The sequence below is a fragment of the Odocoileus virginianus genome, unplaced genomic scaffold (assembly GCF_023699985.2).
Source record: "Odocoileus virginianus isolate 20LAN1187 ecotype Illinois unplaced genomic scaffold, Ovbor_1.2 Unplaced_Contig_4, whole genome shotgun sequence".
In the NCBI taxonomy this organism is placed as follows: Eukaryota; Metazoa; Chordata; class Mammalia; order Artiodactyla; family Cervidae; genus Odocoileus; species Odocoileus virginianus.
Window position 1 is genome coordinate 1,660,143 of NW_027224321.1, and position 25,673 is coordinate 1,685,815.

At 52.2% G+C, this 25,673-nt stretch overlaps 1 protein-coding gene across 9 annotated transcripts in view; it reads left to right on the top strand.

Annotated features, from left to right (window-relative positions):
• The window catches only part of AGAP1 (ArfGAP with GTPase domain, ankyrin repeat and PH domain 1), a 568,266-nt gene that overhangs the window by 178,828 nt on the left and 363,765 nt on the right, over window positions 1-25,673 (top strand). For 5 of the 9 annotated variants that reach the window (XM_070463558.1, XM_070463556.1, XM_070463553.1 and 2 more), the window contains exons 2-4: window positions 11,323-11,381; window positions 18,152-18,239; window positions 18,961-18,972. In XM_070463558.1, the coding sequence (XP_070319659.1) occupies window positions 11,323-11,381; window positions 18,152-18,239; window positions 18,961-18,972 (159 nt within the window). The remainder of the gene's footprint in view (window positions 1-11,322; window positions 11,382-18,151; window positions 18,240-18,960; window positions 18,973-25,673) is intronic. The other 4 variants (XM_070463559.1, XM_020905503.2, XM_020905504.2 and 1 more) reach the window with 1 other exon arrangement.

The following is a 25,673-nucleotide window of genomic DNA, read 5'->3' on the forward strand; positions in this document are numbered from 1 at the left end:
AAGCAGGAATTCCCACCTTCAGCTGGGCACCACTGGTTACTGTCTCCTGCTTCAGATGCTCAACCTCCTGGAGCAGCTCAGAAGTGGTTGACCACATCCACGCCCGCTCACCTGTGTCCCCTGCAGGCCCAGGTGGGAGCTGACTCTGTGCTGGCGATGGACAGCACAGGCAAGAGGCACACAGTGGGCTCTGTACATTTTGCCCCTGCTCTTGGGGGTGTGCAGTCCTGGATCCCACCGGCCACATGGCCTCCACTCCTGCTGACCTTACAGTTTTTGGGGGGACAGAATTCATGGGCTCCCTGTGGCTCATTGGTAAAGAACCTGCTTGCAAATGCAAAAGATGCAGGAAACTCAGGTTCGATCCCTGGGTCGGGAAGATCCCCTGGAGAAGGAAATGGCAACCCACTGCAGTATTCTTGCCTGAAGAATCCCATGGACAGAGGAGCCTGGCAGGCTACAGTCCATGGGTGGCAAAGAGTTGGATACAACTGAGTACGCACGCAGGAAAAGAGTTATTTCTGCTTGCTCATTCTGTAGTCATCTTCTGGTTTGGATTGGATCTGTTAGCAAGCCTCCCCTTATTATAAACATTAATTGCACCATGAATTAAAAAATATTCCTGACTCTTTACAATTCTTTATGAAATTAAAACTGTCAGGCTCAATTATATCCAGCACAGGATGGACTGAAATGCAGCTTATGAATTGAAAACATCTAAGCCATTCCTGGGAAGAAACCCTGGAGGAGGAAATGGCAGTCCACTCTAGTATTCTTGCCTGGAGAATCCCATGGACAGAGGCAGGCTACAGTCCATAAGGTCTCAAAAGAGTCGGACACGACTGAGTGACTTAGCATGCACACAAGCTGTCTCTTTTTTCCCAGGATTTATTTTAACCAGGAAAATTTTCTTGTTTCAACTTAACTTTCTTTCACGAAGAAACTGAATGTTCCCACCAGCAGCATCTGAGCTTCACAGTAGAAGTTACTTTTTAATATATATGTCGACTCAGACTTTAATAAGGAGAACAGACAACAGCTGCTTAGGAGTGCCAGGAGCCAGTGGCAAGAGGCTGTGTGTCCTTGGCCTTGAGCTGGTGTTTTAGTGGTGGGACCGGGTCTCTGTGTTCCTAGGGCCCTTGTCTCAGGACCCAAGTGTGGCAGCCAGTGTTACGGTTTCTGTTACTCATCACACCAACCATCGTTTGAAAATTCTTGTTAATCTTCCCACTTCCAGAAGCGGTTACCCCAGGCTCAGCTGTAAGTCTCCGTGCAGTTCAGGTTGACCATCTCCTCTGTGCTAAGACCCTGGGTGGGTCTTTATCCAGCTCCCGCTGGCAGTGCTCCGGAGACAGAGAGGAGCCTGAAGGTGGCCTGAGCCCAGGGCTGGCTTGTGGGCCAGGCAGGAGGTGTTGGCGGCCTGGACCGCGGTGGGCATCTGATAAAGCCCCGGAGCCCAGGCTCGTTTGGGAAGGAGAGGTGGAAAAGGTTAGCCTAGGCGAGGTGTCCAAGCCCCCAGACTCAGACCTGCACCTCCCCGCCTCAGCATCTTTCCTTCCCTTGGTGGGGTGAGGGTCTGGTGTCACTGCCAAGGCCTGGGGACATCGGGGCTGAGCCAAGCGATCGGAGCCCCGGGAAGCCCCCTGCAGATGCCAGCAGTGTCTTTGGTCCGCGATCGCCTTAGTGTGCAAAACTGAAATATAAAATAGGAAGGTTTCAGGTGGCAGCGGTTGGCTCAACAGGAAGAATGGGAGCTGACCTTTCATAACATGGTAGCTTGCGACCCTAATACCTATTTAAAGTAGAGTGTACTCTCCTGCTTTCCAAAGTTTTGTGACCCTTTTCAATGCTGGTGAAATGGGACCTCCACACACTTGGTGACTCTTCTTTCTGAAAATCCGTGGGGCATTTAGTGGCTGAAATGCACTCCTAGAGCCGTGAAATAAGCCTCCAAAGAGTGAACAGTCACGGCCACATTGTGATCTGCCACCTTAAGGGTTCAGTTCAGTCGCTCAGTCGTGTCCAACTCTTTGCGACGCCATGGACTACAGCATACCAGGCTTCCCTGTCCATCACCAACTCCCGGAATCTACTCAAACTCATGCCCATTGAGTCAGTGATGCCATCCAACCATCTCATCCTCTGTCATCCTCTTCTCCTCCCTCCTTCAGTCTTTCCCAGCATGAGGGTCTTTTCCAGTGAGTCAGTTCTTCGCATCAGGTGGCCAAAGTATTGGACCTTCAGCTTCAGCGTCAGTCCTTCCAATGAATATTCAGAACTGATTTCCTTTAGGATGGGCTGGTTGGGTCTCCTTTCAGTCCAAGGGACTCCCGAGAGTCTTCTCCAAGACCACAGTTCGAAAGCATCCATTTGACGCTTAGCCTTTTTTATGGTAGGGAAGGGAATCAGCTTTCCTCTGGGAAGTGAGAAGCTTGCACACCCCCCTGGAGCTCATCTGGGCAGGCAGCATTTGCCTTGGGGGCTCCTTAGGGAGAAGGGAAAGGGTCCCATCAAAGGCTGGTCATGTGGAGAAGGATTTTGAGACACATCAGGACTCAGGGGAGAGAAGATGCTCTGGGACTGCGGACCCTCAGTCCTGTCCACGATGGTGGAATTGGAGTTGTTTCTGGGTAGCCTGGCATGGGTCACCCTGCACTGAGGGGGCCTTTGGAGTGGGAGTAGGACATTGTCTGTTTCTATTGCAGGAAGGGGGGTGCTTCTTCCAGAACCAGAAAGGGGGCTCTTGTCTAATGCTTGGAATTGAATTGTCCGAGGAGACACGCTTGCTGACAAAGCAAGAGACTTTACTGGGCAGGGGCACCCAGGCGGAGAGTAGGAGGGTGAGGGAGCCCAGGAGACCTGCTGTGCCGAGTGGCCCATGGTCTCAGGTTTTATGGTGATGGGATTAGCTTCCTGGCTGCCTTTGGCCAAACTTTCTTACTCAGAGCCCTTCCTGGGGGTGTGCCTGTTGCTCAGTCAAGGTGGATGTCAGCAAGAAGGATTCTGGGAGGTGGTGGGACACACGGCGTCTCCTCCTGACTTCCTCAAATTCATCCGGCTGGCTGGTGGTGACTTGTTAGTTCTGCGTGCCTTACCAGGACCTCCTGTTTGTAAAGTAACTCACCTAAAAATAAAATAACTCACTGCAGTGTCTGGCCAGGGTGGGCCGTTTCAGGCAGTGTGTTTCCCCTAACACTCTGAGGGTCTTTGAGGCCCCTGGAAAGCAACTTGAACTTCCAGGGAATCCCAGAACAGATCTGGTATCTCAGAGATTTATGGTCTATCCCATTTATTATAGAGATGCAAGGATTTTCAAATAAGAAGTCGCATCATCCCTTGGAAACCTGTTGCCAGGGAGCTTCTGTTAAATCCTCCATTGGAGAGTCATCAGCGTATTAATGTATTAGCCAGCCTGCAGTGTGGCTCTTTCCTGCTGCACTCAAATGGATTTCTCATTTTATTAGGGACACGCATTTCCTCTCTCGGCTCAGAAAGGAGGCTGAGTGGAGCCCTGGTGCCTGCCAGCGCTCCTGTTCTCTGGAGCTGTGCTTTCTCTTCCCCCCTGTTGTTTCCCTTTATATTTTGGGATTCTGAATGCTTTAAGCTAAAAATATATGCTCCCTCACTTTTCTGTTCCTAAAAAGAAGAGTAAAAAAAAAAAATTCTTGGAAATTTGATGTTTCAGACAAACATCTCAGTCCTGGAGATAATAGGTTGTTTTTTAAAAGTCATCTGTGCTTTCAGAGTTTTTCTTTTTTCTTTTAACCCCTGAATATAACTTCAGATTTGGCTGGAACCTCTGCGGTCACCAGATCCAAACGGGATTGTGGGGAAAGGAGAGGATGAGATGGTTGGATGGACATGAGTTTGAGCAAACTCCAGGAGATAATAAAGGGTAGGGAAGCCTGGCATGCTGCAGTCCATGGGCTCACAAAGAGTTGGACGCAACTGAGGGACTGAAGTTTTTATTATGGTTTTAGTCCCCCTACCAGATAGGCTACTAAGATTGTCCCTCCTAATTAATCATTTTCCCCAAGGTGTGTATTATGCCAGGCAGTTGTTATGTTTGTTCTTACATGGTGCTCATTTTTAGCATGAAATGCACAAGAAGGAAGTCCAGCCACAGCTTTGATGCTTCTCTTCTGAATGTCAAAGTGTGATGTCAGAGTCCAGGCTCAGCGGAAATGGACGTAATGAAGGGGTAATCTTCCTGGAAGATCTTAAGTCAGCGCTCCTAGTTATTGGTGGAGCCCAGAGGTTAATACAGTCTGCAGCCATCTTTATCCCCTGCAATTAAATAAACTCCCAAGATATTGGAAGAAATTGCTGAAGGACAGGAAGCACTTTTTTTTTTTAGTGACTTTGCAAAATCCAACTGGTTTTAAGACTTGACTTTTGATCCACCAAGTCAAGTAAAGAGAGTGGAAGAGTTGGTGCTGTAGTAATACCAAATAGTCCGGTAGCACCGGGGGAAAACGGGGCGCCGGGGGCTTTCTGCCCAGTGGGAGGTTAATATTTGCTGGACGATTTCTCACCTGTGTTCTTAGCACTTAGAAATTAGGTGATGAGGTCACGATCCCTAATGGGCTGCAAGTTGTGAATTGGGGATCCATCCTTGTCCCTGCCCACCCACACCCGCTGTGTTCTCTTTGGTCCAGGGGGATTGAAAGTGGGGGACTTTAGGGCTTGAGTGCCTATTGCGTGTGTGGTATAATGAGAGCCTTACGTTTCCTGGTTAAACGTGCCTTTCTGCATATGAATCATCTGGAAAACAGACCAGGGCTGAGTCCCTCACTTAAGTGCTATTAGCAAGCAGGGATTGAAAGGAGTTTGGAGTCAGGATGAATTTTAAGAATGTCCCGGGCAAGGGAAACAGCAGTTCTCCTGGGAGCGACAACAAACAGCTGAGCAGCTTTGTTACTGGATCTGACTTGTGTCTGTTTCTGCTCCCTGCCCCCAATCCTCTTAGGTCTGCCCCCTCTGTGGGTGTCAGCAGCCTTCCGTGGGGTCCAGAGTCTTGTCCCTTCTGAAGGAGGAGCCGGGACGGGGCTGGAGGTGGCCCTGAAGGGGAGCTGCCGGAAGGAAAGCCCCCTCCGTCTTCTGCTTTTGTCCAGCAGCCCAGAAAAGCTGCTTTGCTGCCGTGGACAGAGGCTTTTCTCTGAAGTAAGCCTGAGTCCTTTGTGGCTGTGTCTCCCGAAGAAGAACAGGGAGGGGGCTTTGGGGTGTCTGCGGGATGCACGCTTAAGATGCCTTCCTGAACCCCTCGAGGTTGATCTGTGCGTGTCCTCTGGAGGGGGCACAGGCTGTTTCAGAGACAGGGTGCACATGAGCATTTTGGGGGACAGGGTGCAGTGGGGGGCCCCCCGCAGGGTCCAAGTCCTTCCTCTGCCAGGTGGATGGTGGCGGCTTTTACTTCCAGCCGTAGGTTGTCTGGGCCCCTGCGTGGAAGGCTGTCTGCTTGCCCTCGCCTCACAGGTCAGCAGGCAGAGCCAGGCAGACCCTGTTCTGCAGGAGGACTAACCACAATGATGCAGGTTCCTGTGAGTGTGGGAAAACAGCAGTCCACGGGGAGGAGGACGGAGGCCCGCTTGGAGGAGAAGGAACCCAGCCCAGAGGAAAGGGTTTTCTCCAGTGTTTATATAATGACGACGTTCCTCCTGCATCAGGCATTCAGATTGCCTGAGAAGGCCTCAAGGCCCACCTCCCTCGGAAATAAATGCAGAGTCTCGGGGAGCTAAGGGGAGCCGACCTCCCCGAGGTGGTCCGGGGCCCTGGGGTCCAGCTGTGCACACGGGGTCCTTTTGTTAAGGCGCCTGCTGGGTGGAGGCTGGTTGGACTGGCAGGAACCCCGCCCGATGCCCTCGAGGCTGCCCCGGGCCTGGCGGCACCAGGAGCTGGCTCCCGGCAGCATCTTCTCTTACGTGCTGTGTGTGTAAACGCGTGTTCCTCGGTGACCCACGTGGTCAGCAGTGTCAGGACCAAAACAGGAGCGAATACAGTGTGGTGGTGTCAGTACATCTGCGTCCGCTGCCTTCCGGGTCCAGCCTTGGCACCCCTTACTTTGTGTGTGTGTGCGCGCATGTGTGTGTGTGCTTTGTAAAAACATCTTTTAAGACTTTATCTTTTCAGAGTAGTTTTAGGTTTACAACAAAATTGAGAGAGAAGAACAGAGCTTTCCCTTACCCCTCTGCATCCCCACCCCCACCTTCCCATCATCAACATCCCCAGAACAGTACATCTTTTACCAGGGCAGAACCTACACTGACACATCACAGTCTCCCCAGATCTGTATTTCACCTTTAGGGCTCACTGTTGTATATTTTAAAAGACTTAAAATGAATGAAAGTTGGATGTAAAAAAAACAAGGAAACTGCTGAGGACTCTGTACGTGGATGACCCAGACAGTGAGAATTTCACGTTTCTTGGGGCTCAGCACTGATCGTCCCAGCCCCAAGCACCTTTTCCTTGGAAAGTGCAGATTTGGCAGCTTCCTGTTTGCCCGGCATCATATCGCCAGTGTGAATTGTGTGGTCACAGTGCACTTCCCCAATCCGACCTTCACTGGACTTTGTCTTAATACAGAGTTAAGCTGGTCAGGAATTCTACCGCTGTCCCTGTTTAGCTATGCAGGGACTGCCTTTCTCAAGTCCTAAAATAATAACATGCCGTGCGTGTGACCCGTGGGCATACCAGGGTGACAGCGGGGAGCTGGTGTCTTTTCCTTCAACTTCAGATATTTTGGTCATTTCTCAGTGGTAAAGAACCCGCCTGCCTACGCAGGAGCTGCAGGAGATGCTGGTTTGATCCCTGGGTCAGGAAGATTCCTTTGGAGGAGGAAATGGCAACCCACTCCAGTGTTCTTGCCTAGAGAACCCCATGGACAGAGGAGCCTGGTGGGCTCTATGGGGTTGCGAAGAGTCAGACACGACCGAGCTACTGAGCATGCATGCATATTAGAAGAACCGGGCTGAGCGTTTCTGCTTGATGTTCGTGCCGTTCCCCCCATCCCATGCTGAGTCATGTTGATTTCCCTTCCCTCCGTGTAACCACCTCTGTGTGCTGTGCGTCGCTTTGACCACCACCTGCGGGGAGGCCGCTTTCTTTCTCCGACTGCCTCCAGGTTTCTGTTCTGAAGACGCTGACAGTTCGGGCTTCTCCTTCCTGGTAAAAGTTCCCTGTTACTTTAAGTTCCCTAATCTTGGTGTTCTTTGAGCGTTTCTTTTCACTGTTAATGATTTAAATTGAAAAGGTAACAAGGAATCTGAAGTGGAGCCGTGTTAATGATAAGGAATGACAAACTACCTTCCTTTCCTAAACTCTGCTGGGCAGTTACCGAGGGTCCACTGCAGCCTGGGCCCCTGCCAGCCCCCCGTGGCATCATCTAAAGAGGCCGTGGTGGCACAGGTTAAGTGCAGTCAATCAGTGGTCACCAGCCCTGTTGGATTTTAAATTCCCGTCCAGGGGCTTTCAAAGTGGCCAGTGGTAAAGAATCTGCCTGCGAGTACAGGAGACATGGGTTTGATCCTTGGGTTCGGAAGATCGCCTGGAGAAGGAAATAGCAACCCACCCCAGTATCCTTGCCTGGGAGATCCCACAGACGGAGGAGCCTGGCAGGCTATGGTCCATGGGGTCACAAAGAGACGCGGCTGAGTGACTGAACAACATTAGCTGCACGTCCATCAGCGTGCGGGAATGCGTTTTCTTAATATTATTCTACTGTAAGTGGGGCAGTTGAGTGAAGCTCAGAGTGGCCCCTTCTGAAATGGCACATCTTCTGTGGCTTGGGATTCTAACTGCCCTGCGAGCACGCGTGCACGTTGCACGCATGTTTGCAGGCACACACACAGGCTTCCAGGGTATGTGCCCCAGAAGCGTATGTGTTTATCCTTCAAGGGATGCTGCACCATGGAACTTAAATGTGGTGACCAGGGACTAAAGAGCAGATAAAACCAAGGAGGGTCTTGGAATGCAGGAATGGAAAAACCAGACCCTTATCGTCCTTCCCTCCCTGTTGTTAACTACTCACGGGTTTCAGGTCCTCCTGAGCAGCATAACCCACCTCCCCTCCTACCCGTAGTGAAGGTCGTTCAATCGTGTCCTACTCTTTGCGACCCCATGGACTGTACAGTCCATGGGATTTTCTAGACCACAATACTGGAGTGGGTAGCCTTTCCCTTCTCCAGGGGTTCTTCCCAACCCAGGGATCGAACCCAGGTCTCCTGCATTGCAGGCGGAATCTTTACCAGTCTGAGCCACAAGGGAGAAGGTATTTGCCTTACTCTTCCCCCACCCAGTATACATGCCTCATCCAATCAGCAAATGACCTGCAAGACCCCTATCCCACTCCTTGTACCCTGGGTATAAAAGTGGACTAAGGACCCCTGTTCAACGTTGGTTCTCCCTTGAGCTGGCCCACTGTTCTAACAGCGTCTCCCACTCTAATAAACTTTATTTCCCTCTCATTCTGTCTCATGTCTGGAAATTTTTCCAAGCCACGCCCAGATCATGACATTAAACAGGGCAGCCAGCTGGTCTGGGCCCCACGGCCCCCACCCAGCTCACCCCGTGATGTGCTGTCAACTCTGTCATCCCCGCTTAGCGAGCGCAGCCCTGCGAAGGCCCCCATCCATAGGGGAGGAGCACATAGAAGTCTTTGGCGTGCGCCGCTTTTGCTGCATCTTTGTCGTTTTTTGTTTAACCTTTTTGGAAACGGCATTCTGTCCTGATCGGACAATGATGGAGGCGATAAACATTTTCAAAGTACATCTTTCAAAATGGATGATGCGTTTTTCTGGTCAGTTAAATTAAGCATTAATTTTATTAATCTAGTTCTCACAGGCAAATGTATTCTGCTCAAGGGAAGATTTATTTAAGGCACCGCACACGTTGTTCCAGTGTTTATATAATTACACATTTTTATTTAATGGAGCCCTGCTTAAGTTATTATGAATATGTAATATTTGTTGTGATAAACATAATCTTTTGGTGACATGTGCTTAAAAATCCGCCGAGCATTCGTGAGTGAAGCTCATTTTAATTCCCATGTTACCTTCTTTGTTTTTGTATTAAGAGTATTAAAAGCTGTGTTATTGAATTTTTTTTTATATGCCAGATGGTGTAAAATTTGAGGGGTACTGAAAGGTGGCAATGACAAGAAAGTCTCATTACCTTGTCCCCAAGCTGGTTCCTTAACCCTAGATCAGCAACTATGAGGTTTTTATGCTTCTGAAGGTGTTCTCAGCATGGACAAGGCTGTGTTGTGTTACACATACACACACGCATCACTGTGGCTTTGGGATGGTTGCACTTTGGTGCACTGAGGCCTTTGTTGGCGACTTAGCCTTCCTTACAGGAATGTATCCCGGAGAAGGAAATGGCAACCCACCCCAGTGTTCTTGCCCGGAGAATCCCATGGACAGAGGATCCTGGCCAGTTATAGTCCATTGGGTCGCAGAGAGTTGGACGTGACTGAATGAACACAGGAATGTATCCACATGCACATAACCAGCCCTGGGTTGTTAGAAGCATGGCAACAGCCCGGCTTTGGGGGATATTCTTGGCACGGGTATTTCATGTTGATGGAATAACTGGCATCTACTTCCTTGGACCACTGGAGTCACCCCACCCCCAATCCTATAATCCGCATTACTATTTTCCTGAGACATCATCTGATGACAGAGAGTGAGTGAGTGGTGACCTCTTTGATCACACTGTTCACTGCTGGGAGGGTGTGACGTTGGTTACTGTTTGCTGAGTGCACACGAGGGCTCAGGCAGGCCTTGTACTAGAGCACCCACGGCTAACTTGTCTGCAGGGACAGCTTGTCTGGGACACGTTAGGGTGGTGCCCGCCGGCCAAAGAGTGGGTGTGCAGGTACCAAATTAATGTGTGGCCCCCAGCTGGCTCACTTCCGTGGAGGGAGCAGTGGCCCTTGCCCTTCCCTTTCTTGAATGAGCATCTTTCCTTCTGAGCTCCTTTCCAGGGGGCCTGCTCACTCTCTGCCAGTTGCCTGGGCATTCGAGTCCCCAGAGTCCAGCATCTCTGCTCTCGGACACCTGTCCCCGCCAGCTCTCAACTGAGCCTCGGAGGCCCTTTCCAGCTTCCTGGCGCCTCCCATCCCATCCTTCTCTGCCCAGAAGTCCTCCTCTGATGTGAGGAAGACCTCTGAGCCGGCAGACCTCAGCCTCTGTCTTGGCGGGGCTGGTGGCGTCTAGTTTTTTGCGTCACTGTCTGTCTTCTCCAAGGGTTTTCTGTTCCTTCTCTGCGGCGCCCCCAGTGGAGCTGAACGGGGTATGTCGACGCCCCGTTCTTGCATCCGTTGGGTTAGAAAGTCGGGCTTTTGTTTGAAACCCTGGCGTTACTTGACTTTTAGGCCGTTTGTGATTTGGTCATCATGTAGCATGAGGGAATTGGGGAATTTTCAGAAAAGGCATAGAGAGCGAGGGCCCTTTGGAGGGAGAGATGTTCGCCCCCTACTCAGTGGTCTCCGGGGTAGCTGCCGTGTTCATTACCAGCTCCGTCTGTCCGTCCCTAAGTACACAGATGGGGTGGCAGGGTGGGGTGCCATGAAGGGAAATGGCAGGCGGGGGACATGGGGAATCAGGTCGTCGGGGTCCTCCCTGTGGGGCGGTCACCTCCACCCATGCACGTGGGGGTGAGAGGCCAAGACGGTCAGGGGAGGCTGCCCCGAGAGTGCTGACTGGGGGGCTGGGCCCTGCAGAGGGCCCCAGAGCGGCTGGGCACCCCTGGTGTTTCCGACACATCACACATCATTCCGAAGTGTCCTGACTGGATCTTCAGTGTCTGTTGTGTCGTTGAGGATCAGAAGTCCAGCACATAGGTCTTCTAAACCATAACATGCTGTAAACACTTGGATTTTCAAAATCCAGTCATGAGCTACTGTAACTTTGTTGGTGGAATTTCACACAAGTTACTGTTATTTTAGGGAAAACCCAGAGACCCAAAGTTGGGTGGCATCAGGGTCCGTTCCAGAAAGGCCAGAGCCTCTATTGTCCTTCCAATGGCCCACACTTAGGGTCAGGAGGGTCTGAACTTCCAGGACAGTGTGGGTCCTAAAGGGCTGGGGCAGGACTTGGTGGTCTTGGGTCAGGGTGGGTGATGAGGTTTACAATGACGAATTGGCATCAGAACAGCCGCGTGTGGCAGGCAGATCTCAGCAGCTCAGGGGACGTGATCCCAGGCTGGGGACTGGACTGTCTTCTGTGTCCTTCCGGTTTGAAAAGTGGCACCTTGGGGGTGTACTGACCCTGCCCTCCTGTTAAGTCACGGCGTCTGACTTGCGTTCACCCTCCTGTTTTACAGATGCCTTCGTGAACAGCCAGGAATGGACGTTGAGTCGATCTGTCCCGGAGCTCAAAGTGGTGAGTGGTCACTCTGGCCTTGAGCGTGGTTGTTTCTCCAGCTGCAGGAGGGGGGCTGGGAGTGGGCTCAGGAAGAGGCACGGTGTGACCTGTGAGCACCCCAAGTCTTCATCCCAGGACCGTCTCCTCCCCTGGGGCCCAGGGGTGTGTCTGGTGTGTCCTGCGGAGTGGAGGGGCTGCAGGTGAGGCTGAGGTTGGGGCTGGAGCCCCAAGGGTGCCTGTGATGGTCATGATGGATGGCCGGGCAGATGGCCTGTGTGCAGGGCTGGGTGCCCCCCTGCCATTCTGTCGTGTGTGTGTGTGTGTGTGTGTGTGTGTGAGAGAGAGAGACACTCATCGGCTTGTCTCTCACACACCCACCCACCCACAGCTTTACTAGTCCTTTGCAGGACATCATGGGAAGTCTCTGTGCTAGCCATCAAGTCATAATTGTAATTCATTAGTAAGAAAATGTGACTATGTACTGTTAACGAAGGAGTAGTGAGAAATTAAAAGCTTTGGTCTCATTATGAACTTTAATAATTCAGCGAGGCTACTCAAACCTTTGTCTGCTGTGCAGTTGCTAAGTTGTATCCGACTCTTGGCGACCCTGTGGACTGTCGCCCGCCAGGCCCCTCTGTCCTCCACTATCTCCTGGAGATTTAAAGCTTAGGAATAGACTGACATAAAAAATATCTTGAGTCTGTTGCAGTCATACCTCTGAGCCCCTCTGCACTTTGCACCCGTCATGTTAAGGTGGAAGCAAGGACCAGTAGAACTATTAAATGACCGCGTTGCTGTGTGATAAGTAGCATTTGGAGGATGTGTGTGTGTGTATATGTGTTTGTGTGTGTATGTGTGTTTTGTGTGTGTATGTACGTGTGTGTATGTGTGTGTATATGTGTTTGTGTGTGTATATGTGTTTTTTGTGTGTATGTATATGTGTGTTTTGTGTGTGTATGTGTGTATATGTGTATGTGTGTGTATATGTGTTTGTGTGTGTGTATGTATATGTGTTTGTGTGTGTGTGTTTGTGTATGTGTGTATGTATATGTGGTTGTTTTTTTTTTTTTGGTGTGTATGTATGTATATGTGTTTGTGTGTGTGTTTGTGTTTGAAACATCTCATGAGACAGACTGACCGTGGTGACGGCAGGTGAGCTCCTTCCAGGTCTGACCCTCCACAGTGACGCCTTCCTTGGGGGAGACCACGTGGCCCGCCGTCCCAGAGCGCTGCAGAAGTGTGGGTTCCACAAGCCCAGCCGCGGGACAGCACCGCTCTGCCCCATGCGCTCTGAGACACGTCCCCAGCAGAGGACTAATCCTGTGGGCCCCGGTCAGGAAATGATGTCAGCAGTCTCGGGCCAGCAGCCAGAGATGCTACTCAAGAGATTTCCAGGAAGGTTACCCAGTTTCAGATGGGCCCTCCTGAGCCAGCCGAATGGGGTGAGGTTCTGCCGGCAGAGTGAAACAGGAGGAACAGCGCTGAGATGAGGAAGGTGCTCTCTCTGTGTGGGGCGCGGGGCACCTGCCTGGGGGAGCCACCGCCTTTAGTCCTGAGTGGGTCTAGAGTTGTCCCCGCTTCGCAGAGCGGATGACTGAGCCTCAGACGTTAAGACGCACCCAAGAGGACGGCCCCTGTGGCCCAGTGGTTAAGAATCTGCCTTGCGGTGCAGGGGACACGGGTTCATCCCTCATCCGGGAACTAAGACCCCGTGTTCCATGGAGTAAATAAGCCTGTGCACCACCGTGAAGATCCAATGCAGCCAAAATAAAGAAATAAATATTAAAAAGTTGAATAAAGAAGGTGCCCAAAGAGCTCCAGTTTGTACATGGTGGGCTTCCCTGGTAGCTCAGCTGGTAAGAATCTGCCTGCAATACAGGAGATGTGGGTTCGATCCCTGGGTTGGGAAGATCTCCTGGAGAAGGGAACGGCTACCCACTCCAGTATTCTAGCCTGGAGAATTCCATGGACTGTGTAGTCCATGGGGTCTCAAAGAGTCAGACATGACTGAGCGAATGTCACTTTAGTACGAGGTGGAGCTGGATTTGAACCCGGAGTTTGTTTGTCTGATCAGCGCTGCAGGCAGAACTTTCTGCAGCGTGGAAAGGTTCTCTTTCTTCGCTGCCCGAGGTGGAAGCCGTGGGCCCCATGTGGCTATGAAGCCTTTGAAGTGTGGCTGGTGGAGTCGGGGAGCTGAGTGAGGTGTCATCTGAGGATCAGACCCTCTGGTTTAGACCCAGTTTGGGGAACTGAAGGTGTTGATGGTTCTGCCAGAGCCACACACCAGCTCATGATAACTGAGGGTGCCTCCCACCCAGACCTGTTCTCTGCTGGTATTTCCGAAGCGTGCAGTGTTCTGGAATCAATGCCTGGAAGGGTGGGGTGGCCGTGTTAACAGGTGGATTTACGATCCTGAAACAGAGCTCTCTCGTAAAGCTGGCTGGAATCCACAGGAGGGGTGGACTGCATCTCATGGACAAGTAAATGCAAAGGATTCTGGAGTTCTTCTGGGGAAGGTTATCCCCGCGCCACCCCCCAACCCCCAGCTGTGTGGAGTGGGCCAGGACCCCCGCTGGCGTCCTCCTGCTGCGGGGAGGAGCAGTGGGCAGCCCAGCCTCCTCGGGAGACCCCTTCTGTGCTAAGGCATTCCCAGCATCTGAAGAAACGCTCCTTTGTTCAAGGGCAACCTCTGTGTGTGCTCACAGGGCCGTGATTGTGTCCTGCTGGGGACGGCACCCAGGACAGGTGGCCCCTTAGGTCAGCGCCCCTCAGAACCCTTACTCCATTTCAGAAATGCAGCAGGTCTGTGATGTAATAGCAAGCCTCAAATGGACTCTTTATATCGTGTTTGACCATAAATCTTCTGGAACCTGTCAGAGAGGAAAATGTCAATGTTTGCTTGCTTGCTTTCTGGCTCCATTGTCCAGCTTACAGGACCCTAGCTCCCTGACCAGGGACTGAACCTGGGCCCTCGGCAGTGAAAGTACCGAGTCCTAACCACCCAACTGCCAGGGGATTCCCTAGTGTTGGCTTCCTTTTCCGGAGGGGCAGCACCAGGCTGTCTGCTTCCCGAGGTGGGGTAGATGGTGGGGAGATGAGGAATGGCCGGTTGCACTGAGGCTCCCTGCCGTAGAGCCAGCCTTGGGGCCCTGTGGACGTCTATAGGCAGCACGTACTGACCGCAGGAAGGAAAGGACTCGTGAGATCGCTGGCCTCGTAGAGGAGGGCATCAGTCCGCAGCTTGTCACATCCTATTTGTGTGTCTTCGTTGAATTCCCAACTGGGATTTTAAACCAAAAGCCTCAATTTTCTTTTCAGCCAACTCCATGTTTAGCAGGTAAGCAGTGGAGTGTGGGCAGTAGAGAAATCAATTTAGAAAGATGCCTCGTGCGGAGTGACAGTTGACAGTTCTGCCCCGAGGATGCCCAGGCCCACGGTGGTCACGTGTCGCCACCAGAACACATGGTTTTGTAAATTTCAGGGCGCTTTTACCCATGTTACCTTGCTTCTCCTCGAGCCTGGAGACCCAGACTGGCTCGATTCCATCTTCTCTGGTTTGTATCCAGGAGCCGTTCACAGATCCCAGCACAGCTTTGCAGCTTAAAGAGCATTTTCATCCCCTGTTTTATTTCTTCCTCACAGCTGGCTGTTAGTTTCTGCCAGTGTTTCAAATTAAAATAAAGCCGATGGTGTGCACACATAAGGTGTCTGAGGTGACCATTCAGTTCAAATAAAACACCTTCCCTCCTCGCCCTGTGTTGGGGGATCGAGTGATTTGATCCTTGCAAGGGGTGAGTTAATTCTTTGCAAATCGTTGACGTGTCAGAAGGAGAGAGTGTTTTCACACATAGAAAACACGGACTGAGTATTGTTTGATTTCGAGCACTTTCCTCCTCGGGAAAGAAGCAGCCTAATCTTAATTAAAAATTCAATTCTGTGGCATACTGTTTAGGATTTTCTCAGCGTGAAGCTGACAAACAGCAGGTGCCCTTGAGCAAAAGAATAATTAATAGGTGAAAATTCTCAGATTATAGAGGCCCAACGGCAGAGGGAAGACAGGAGTCCAATCAGGAAGGAAACAGCTTTATTTAGGTTCTGTCCACATCTCTGGAGCTTGGAGCCGTAGTGATAAAGCATCTCATTTCTACTCATTGGTGTCAAGTCAGTCATTCATTTATCTGCCCAGTGTTGTGGGGGCAGGGTGGGGGCGGCAGGCGTCTGCCTTGGGCCGTGCTGGGAGCTAGAGAACCAGACACACTTGAGAGAGTCAGACCCACAGTGTATGACTTTGGGCAAAGAGAGGTAAGAGACCAGGCGGTGAAGCGAGGAGGGTGGTAAGGGGCCTTTGGGAAGAGGCGTTGTTTGAGGCTGTGGCATTAAGAAGGCTTCTCAGAGGAGGTGACATCTGAACTGCTTGCTGATGCATGCCTAAGAGTTTGTTTCGGGCAGTGATTGATGGGGGAGGTCTAGGTGTACAGAGTCGGTGAGGCTGAGCATGGGGTTTGGTCACTGGCACGCTGACCGTGAAGCAGGGAAGGGGAAGCTGAGGACGGAAGGACCCTGACTGGTGAGGACAGGATGGGTTCAGGGTTTTAGGTCAAATTTTAACAATGTCATATGTGTTCTGTTTTATGGATATATTTGTTCTCCTAGTTACTGGCTCCATCATCCATTTATCCAACCAGCCAACATATCTTTCTCCTTCCTCCCTCCTGCCCACTCATCTGTCCACTCACCACTCACCCGCCCACCCCATCCACCCATCTACCCACCCACTCACCTACCCACCCACTCACCCACGCATCCCATATTTCCCAGCACTTTCTTGGGACCAGAAACGACTGAGTGTAGGGATGCAGAGAAGTATCCAAGATCCAGTTCTTGGTCTTGGGGCCCCTGATGTGGTGGGAGGTAGATCCAGGAACACCAGCAGGGTGAAGTGTGCCGGGTGTGCAGAGACGCACGGAGACCATCCTAAACTCTTGGGTGAAGAAGAGCAGGAGGGCCCAGGTGGGTGAAGCGTGGGTGTGTTTCCCGTCTGGCCAGGGTGCCTCCAGCAAGATTGGTTGTAAGGATGCAGAGGGGACACTTTGTTATCTTTTCATGAAATTCTTGAACTCCAGCCTGCAGCCAGAGTGGGAGGCTTCCCAAGAGTTGTGAAATGAGGGTGTCGCATTTTTGCAGCATTGATTGTAATGAGTCTATGGTATTCTCGGGGTGAGGAGCGGGAGCTCCCAGGCAGGGTGACAAGCTAAAGGCTGTTGCGAGCTCCAGTGGATGGAGGCTTCAGTGGACAGACTGCACCGCCTTGCCTTCCCCGTGGGGCGGTGGAGATGCTCACAAACTGTCCTCCGGGCGGGTTGGGAATCGGACACGACTTCCAGGTGTCTGGTTTGTGAGGCGGGGTGAGGATGTGGTCACAGAAGATGCTGAACAAATTGGAGAGAGAATAGTCAGGTGTGTCCATGCAGAGCCTTGGGTGTGTGTGTGTTTACCTGAATGGGGGCAGGGCTGAAGCATGACTGTGGGAATCCAAAGCTTCTTACGAGGAGGTGGGATGTGGCCTTGGCTCCCTCGGGTGGGCTTTAGAATCCAGAATCCAGGGAATCTAGGGAAGGAGCCCATGTGGCTGAGACGGAATTCCAAGAGGAAGCCCAGGGCAGAAGTTTGCAGAAAGAGAACCTCGTCTACAGCTTCCTGTGAAGGGCTGGGTCAGGGCAAGGGGAAGGTGGGGGGTTTCAGAAACCAAAGTTGTCGGTGACCTTGAGCAGTGTCTTTGAAGCCATAGGGTCAAAAACTTTGGGGGGGGAGGTGTCAGGGTGAGCAGGGAGGGAACAGGTGTACCCCAGAGGCCTGGCTGGCGGGAGAGAGAGGCAGACTCTTCCTGGGAGGAGACAGTGTGCAGGGCAGTCCCGAGAGGGGAGGGTGACCTCCCAAGAGGGAGGGGGAGTCCCGAGAGGGAGGGGGAGCTCCCGAGAGGGGGGGGAGCCCCGGGGGGGGGGGGAGGACCCAGAGGGGAGGGGGAGCTCCCAAGAGGGGGGAGGGAGTCCCGAGGGGTGGTCCCTGCGTCCAGGTATGTCAGCTGTGTTCACGGGGGAGCTGCCTCTGGTGGAAGGTGCGATAAAGCCAGCCTTGCCCCCTGGAGATGGTGCGTTCCTACCTGCTGGGATGTGGATCCTCACATCTCTCTTGAGCCCGTCTCATTGAGGATGAACGCCTCGGCCGCCTTAACCGCGGGCCCCTGGTGTGGCCTCGTCTCAGCCCTGCAGTGTGGGACGCCGTGTCCAGAGACCAGGCCAGCCCTCCACCTCCGCCCTGCCTTGGTGCGGCTTTCTCCCCTCCAGTCCCTCCTGGACACTGCTCCTCCTGGACTCCTGATCCTGCCCCGAGGTCGTGACGGGGTGTATCGGGATGTCCCCTCCTCTCTTTATGACCCAGTACTGCCGCTCTGTCCTCTTTAACCTCGTTTGTGCCTTGTTGAGAGTTTTGAGGGTCCCCGATACACATTGGTGGGCTGACTCACTGTGCACCTTCCCTGTGTGACCAGCGCTCATGGGATCTAGAAAAATGCCACAACCAACGTGTGTCCAAAACCGTGTTGACTCTTCAGGCTGTGGAGACTGATAGAGATGTGGATATTAATTGAGGGCACTGGAATCCCTTTTTCTCCCAGAGAAGAATTTAATGAGATGGTGTTTCGGATCGCTGTGCGTCCCAGCCCTCTGAGTTTGCAGGCTCTGAGTGCGTGGCACATTGCTCTTTAGTGACTGTCCGTTTCTGTGTTGCAGGGCATTGTGGGTAACTTGGCCAGCGGCAAGTCGGCCCTGGTGCACCGCTATCTGACCGGCACGTATGTCCAGGAGGAGTCTCCCGAAGGTATGCTCTTTTGGCAGACAGTCTCCAGCTCAGGAGAGTTTAGTTGGCCAAGGTTTTCGTTAGCATATTCTAAATCATGACTGTCACATATCCCATGTCAAGAAAAAGAATAAAATACAAAGCCATAGGAATCCATAGCTATGTTGCTTTTCGGTAGTATTGTCAGCCAACCAGTTACGTTAACTTCATCTTGGCATTGGGAGCAATAGAGTGAAACCATGAATACTGTTAAATATGCCTCTTACCTGGTGGTTCTGTCCCTTCACATATGAGTCCAGTGTCATGCCTTTAAATATTACTGCTTGGACATGTCTTCATTTTGGATGTTGAGTTTATAATATAACTTGTATGGACTGTTCCATAGTCGTAGACCCGAGTATTTCAGATGACCACCACCATACATTTGAGTATGTTTTGCCCTTTTATATTATATTCTAAACATTGAATAATCATTTTTGCATGAGAATAAGCTATTTCTTTTGCCATAAGGCTTTTACTTCTTCAGTTTAACATATCCACATTTTGTTTTTCGCTTTAAATAAAACGATGGTAGTAAGGCTAGGAAACCAGGTAGCTTCCATGTCCCCAAAATCCAGCTAGAGTGTACACACACCGTTTTCTAAATTATATTTTCTCTCCGTGTAACCTTTTAAAAATCCAACTCTGAGACACTGAATTTCTGGTTCCTTCTTTTTCTTACTGGCTGTTCCATTCTTTGCAGATATGGATGCAGGTAACTATACATTTCCTTCATGGCAGCGCTTGTCTTGTTTGAAGAGCGAGGAGAGACTCAACTCTGTACTGTAGCCCTCCCTTGCCTCCTCGTTCTGTGTTATCCATCCTATTTTGTTTTCATCTTATCCTTTTTTCTTTTTTTTTTTTTTAAGTTAAACATTTCACCCTGTTTTGTCCCTTAGATGTCTTTTTAGCAGTAGTTCTCAGTAGCTTCCCATGTTCCCCGTAACACCTGTTCTAGTATTTAACTCTTGTTGCTGGGTGCCTCGTAATTGTTCAGAAGTGTGTGGAAGGTGGAATTCTCTGGCCACCTTTGTTTGGGGCTCTGCCTTGATTTTGCAGAGGTCTCGGTGGACACGTGAGGGAAAAAGCCACGTTTTTGTTATCCATGTCGACACGATTTCAGGGAGATTAGGGGTGAAGGCTTGGATGGGGGAGTCAGGAGGAAAAGCATACCGAGACACGGAAAAATGGATACAGGTGCTAGACAGTTGCGTGCTTTAGAGAGGCGATGAAGGTGGCCCCCTTCCTCCTCTCCTGGCCTCTGTACTCAGGGTGTGCTGGTGTACATGTGCCTTTGCGTCTGAGTGTGGGTTTTAGCCGTGGTCACCTGGATTACACCCAAGAGTCTTTTAAGAGATTATTTTTCTTGGGTTTCTACTTATTCCTCGGGGCAGGCTGTGCAGGTTGATGACCCTGCCTTCAAGCCAGTCTGCCTGTGGGCCCTGGGATACGCCGGGTTTCGCTTGGGGGTCGGGGCCCTGGAGGTTACGCCGTCTGGGCCCCAGGTTCACGGCCGCACACTGGCCTCTGCCTGATGTGGCGTGTGGTGTGGCTGGTGGGGGTCCCCAGCTCTCCCGCCGGGGCCGGCTTCCCCTCCCCTGTCCGTGGTGTGTTCTGTCATCATGCTGACTTTTGCCGTTTCAGTGTCTGCCACCACGTTTGGGCTTCACTGTGCTTTCTTTGTGGCGGACCCTTAGATTTTGATGAACTCGGAAGCCTTTCTCTTGCGTGCTTGCGCGTCAAAAGTAAAACTGTCCCCAGTGGGGGGGGGGGGGGACCTAAACGTGACCCCTAGGAGCCCCACTTCCTCCACTTTTCAGGCAGTACTTCTTAACATGTGAATTTCATCGTGTCCTGTGATTTTCAGAATACCTCTGTTGTAAAGGGGGAGGCATCTCGAGTTCACTCTCGGGACGTCCTTTCTTCCATCTGCAGGGTGGAGGTGTCTCACCCCTCAGCAGGGCTGGTGCCAGGGGCTCCCAGGTCCAGGGAGAGAGTGTCCATGAGCTTTGCTCTCACCTTCAGGGCCTGGCCCTGCCGCCTGGCCACCTGTCCTCTCCCCGTTTGATTCCAGGTCAAGGGATTATTCTTGGCGTTGCCAGCAGCCTAGAGGGGTGCCCGCCGTGGACATGCATCAGGGCCTCTGTGTCCTGGAAGAACCGTGAGCAGATGCCCCCTGGTGCCTGGAAGTCTTTAGCCCCCTCCTCCCCCCCATGAACCCCTGTTTCTGAGGGGCCGCCACCCTGGGACCGGGCTGGGTGGGTGCATCTTTGCATCGCTTCTCAGACCAGCAAACTGACATCCATGTGCTGGGGCAAGTCCTGCGTGGTGGCAGGAGGGGCCTAGAATTTGCTGTTTCTGAAAAGAAGTGCATGAGAAAAGCCTTGGCAGATAAAGAGTCCTTGCTCCTGGTCCGGGAACCTGTAATTGCAAAGTGTTTTCAATCCTTGCCAGACGCCTTAACATCCACCAATTACCCATGCTTGGTTCCTTGAGAAGCTTAACAGAATGTTCTGGAGCTTTCAGGTACCATGTCGCCACCCAGGTTTATGGAGAAGGTGGAAACAGTGGGATCCTCCCCAGGGGGGCGCCGGAAGTCAGTGACACCATTACAGCTCAGCTGCATCTGCGGCTCCTTTTGTAGCAAAGGGTCAGGTTGGGGCACAGCTGCTGGTGTAACGTGGTGGGTGCCGGGCTGAGGGGTCTGGACTCTGGGTGCGTTGTGAGACCCTCCCATTTCCTCGCCGTTGTTATCGAAAGCGTGACAAGGTTAGGCGCTCAGTCGTGTCTGACTCTTCTGGGACCCCGTGGATGGCAGCCCTCCAGCCCCTCTGCCCAAGGGATTCTCCAGGCGAGAATACTGGGGTGGGTAGCCTGTCCCTTCTCCAGGAGATCTTCCCAACCCAGGATCGAACCTGGGTCTCCTGCGTTGCAGGAGGATTCTTCACCATGGAGTCACCAGGGAAGATTACCGATTTGTCCCCCTTGCCTCTTACACGGCGACTGGACTGAAGCACTGCCATCTCCACGTTGGGGAGCAGCTTTCCGTGGGAGGCGTGTTGCTTTGGGCTCTGTTTGTGCACACAGCTCACTGGGGCTTCCCTGCGCTTCTACTGTCTGCACAGGGCTGTCCTTTTGCTTTAATTAGTATGTAAAAATTCTTTAGTGTATTCAACCCTGAATATTCATCAGAAGGGACTGATGCTTAAGCTGAAGCTCCAATACTTTGGTCACCTAATGCAAAAAGACTCATAGAAAAGACCCTGATGCTGGGAAAGATTGAGGGCAGGAGGAGAAGGGGGCAACAGAGGATGAGATGGTTGGATGGCATCACTGACTCAATGGACATGAGTTTGAGCAAACTCCGGGAGATGGTGAAGGACAGGGAAGCCTGGCGTGCTGCAGTCCATGGAGTCGCAAAGGTTGGACACGACTGAGCAACAACAATGATCCCTTAGTGTTACTCTGACCCTTGGCAGTGGGGATCTTTAGATGGCTGAGAAGGAGAAGGTGGTCAGGGCCTTCTGTTTTCACATCCCCAACCTTCTCCCGAGTGCAGGTTTCATCCACTTTCAGAGAATGACATCTGTCGTGTGTTCATTGTGTGATTCATTTTGGTTGATACTTTATTCTTGTGGCAAAGATAGCTGACACATCCACTTTAGATTATTTTAAAGATACAGTTTGAAGTGAGAGAATGAATTTAAATATTATGTGTGTTTTTATAATTAGTGAATCAGCAATGCACAGGGCTTACCTGGTGGCTCAGACAGTAAAGTATCTGCTTGCAATGAGGGAGACCCAGGTTCGATCCCGGGTCAGGAAGATCTGCATGGAATAGGAAATGGCAATCCACTCCAGTATTCTTGCTTGGAAAATCCCATGGACAGTGGAGCCTGGCGGGCTACAGTCCATGGGATCACAAGAGCTGGACACGACTTAAGCGACTAACACTTTCTGCAATGCAAAAGTAGGTAACTCAGTCGGGAACCTGTAAGTCCACGAAAGTATTAATAATCCAAAGAGTAAAATTTTGGGGCATGCACATAACCTTTTTAATCGTGTGTGTGTGAGGCAACATGTGTGTATCCAAGTCCTTAGGGCTGCCTTGACAAATGACCACAGTCTGGGTGGCTTGAAACCAGAGCTGTATTCTCAGGGCTCCAGAGGCCGAGAGTCTGCGAGCAAGGCATTGACAGGCTGGCTGTTTCTGGAGGGAACTCGGGAGAGTCCAGGTCCTGGTTCCTGCCAGCCCCGGGCGGTCCTGGGCCTGCGGACGCGTCTGCAGTCTCTGCCTTGTTGTCCAGGGGCTCCTCCCCGTGTCTGAGTCCACGTTTCCCTCATGTCATGAAGACAGCCGGCTCTGGAGTTTGGCCCACAGGTACCGAGGGTTTGGAATGGATCACATTTTTAGGGAAAGTTAACCCACAGCAGCATGTGTATAATACACCCTGGGCGTTGAAGCACCCTGGTGTTGAAGTTGCCCCATCATTTCTTAGTGACACAAAGAACTTGGAGCTGCCCCAGGCTTCAGTGGCCGGCACGTGCTGGTCTCGTGGAATATCACAAAGAATCGGTCAGCTTACATATGCCCTTCACACCGATGATGGAATTTCACAGCTGTCACTCACTTCCGATGAAAAGAACTGGATGGAAATTACTCCTCTGCCATCCTTGCCCTGCTGATGGCTGCTAATGAGGCCAGTGAAGGAGGATCTGGGCGTGTAATTAGAGTTTCCAGGTCCTGTGTTTGTGAGCTCGATGTCCCCCGTGCACCCCCACCTCCCCGCCACAGACCCCACATGTCTGCCACTGTTTTTAACTCCCTTCAAGATGAGAAAGGAAGGAAACTCAGGCTGCCCTGTATTATGTGGGGATTTGATGGAGAATGTGGGTAGCCTGAGATGCATCCCCTTGCAGCTGGGAGACCGTGGTTTCCCCGAGGGCTTTGAGCATCAGGCATCTATCTCTGTGTTCCTCCCTCGTATCTCCTGCCATGGCCCACACAGAGGATCTGGGGCCTGGATAGGCTGGTACCCAGCAGCTGTCCTCCCGGTGGTGGGGCGCGGGGGTGGGGAAGGGACTCATCAGCTCTGAGACGGATCAAACTGTCCAGCAGATGGAGTGGTAGATGTTAAAGGTGGTGGGCTGTGATGGTGCCGGGGGGCGATGCCTCCATCAATCTCTGCTCTCAGGTCCCTCCAGCCCACACGTGCGGCAGCCCCCCTCCCACCCCAAAACAGAAAACATGGACTTGGATGTAGGAATCTGGGCTCTACACCCTTCCTTTGACAAGCAGAACAGACTAGGATTGTCCGAAGAGTGTAGGCAGAGAATGAAAGGTGGGTTTTCCCGCAGGGACGTGCTCGAGGTGGGGTGGGAAGCCCTTGTCCTTCCCAGGGAGGAGGAGGAGAGGGGCTGTCTTCCGCATAAAGAGGAAGGTCTGAAATGGAAGAGGGGGACGGAAGAAACCTGAATGTCTCACTGAAGTAAGGAAAGGTGTAGGACAAGATAACGGCTAGTCAAGGAAAACTTTAGGTGATCTGTACATGTCAAGGTGAGAAATCAGGCTTTCTGAACCTAAGTCATAGAATGTGGGACGTGCTTTTGAATTATGCCCTGGGGTGTGTCTTGACTCTTAAAAACCCTGCTGAAAGGAGCCTGCAGCTGTTTCTCTTGTTTGTACGGATGTTCAGAGTTTGATAAAGACTTAAGAGGTTTCAGGGGAAGAAGGGAATTGGCTCGCCTTCCCAGAAGAGGGACCTGTACATGCCCAGCCCTGCCTTCAGTGCCTGCGGGCCCACGTGGTGTGTGGTGGGGGAGGAGGGCTGAGTGATTTCAAGGATGGCGCAGGACCGCGACAGGTCGGAGGCGAGCTGGTGACCCGGGAGCCCCAGAGCATCCAGGGACGTGGGGTCTCACGGCTGGGGTGGGGGGTCTCATGGCTGGGGTGGGGGGCCGCCTCCCCCCGACACTACAGCCTGGATGCCTGAGTGTCCCCAGGGATGGGACCACCCTCCTGGAAGCCCTGAGCCTCCATGCCAGGGCCCGCGACTTACATGCCTGTGGTTGAAGCCTCAGCCACTTAAAATCTTGGTCCTTGAGGCCCAGGGTGGGTTAGCCAGCCGCCTGAATGTGGTCTTGCTCCCTCTGCTCCAAGAGTCATTTGCGGGGACTGAGAGGGTAAACACGTGGACGACTCTGCTTGGCGCTGGCGCAGAGCTGGCTGGGGCCCAGGGGTGCACAGCTGGTCCATACGGGCTCTGCTGCTTTGGGGCTGCGTCTTCTGCTCCAAGTAAACAGCCTTCCTCCTCAGCTCTTCTCATGGGTGTGACTTCAGGACCTCGCGTCCACCAGGAGCAAGATCGTGACACCCCCCCCCCCCCCCCCGCTCCTGCCCCAGGCAGCCTGTTCCTTGACCAGGCTTCCATGACCAGCCAAGTTATTGCAACAGCTTTAGGTGCAGCTCAGGTCAGGCCGGTGGAGCTCTGTATGAGATGCCTGGGGCCTACATCGTGGTCATATGGAAACGAGAGGAAAGAAGAGAATTTAAAGTGGGCTGGGGCCCTCCCTGGTGGTCCAGTGGCTAAGACTCCGTGCTCCCAATGCAGGGGGGTCCGGGTTTGACCCCCGCCCGCCCGCCCCCCCCAGTCAGGCAGCTGGATCCCACATACTGCAACTGAGAGTTCTCATGCTGCAAGCAAAGACCCCTCATGCTCCAGCTGAGACCCAGCACAGCCAAATAAAAAAATAAATGTAGTAAAAACAAAATTAGTGAGTTGACCACGTCCCGGTGGTGCGGATTGGGCCTGATTCAGTGGGTTCTCTTTCTTGCCTCCCCCCCGCCACCAGGTGGGGTTGCTATCTGGGCTGCGGGGAAGGTCGGGAGCTTCTCTGGTTGCACACGGCCTCAGTGCCTGGGGGGGTGAGGAGCCCCCCACTTTGCCCTCTCCTCCCCGGTGTGTCTAGCCAGACGGTGCCCCGCGAAGGTCACTGGCCCTGGGCTTGCCACCGTGCCCCACCGATTCCTAGGTGGGATGTCACGTGCTGGCTGTGGTCACTTCCTCTGGAAGCAGGGGTCTGCTGCGGTCAGGTCACCTTGAGCTGGACGTCTCTCTGTTAATCCCCGCGTCCCTGGAGGACACCCTGTAATTGTTCCCCGACAGATGCACGTATCATCAGGGCAATAAAAGCCTTCTCAGGAGCCTGTGTATCTTAAATCATTTTTTTAAAAAAATGAATTGTTTAGAATGAATGTTTACTTAGTTTCTTAGAAACAAGCCATGTGGTAAATACCGGCCTTATTTTCTGGGACATATGAAATGCATTTAAACTGTCAGCTCCAAAAATCCTTTCCAAATCAAATAAACTTAAAAAATTTTTTTTGTCAGCTACCACTGCTAAGCAGATGTTAGG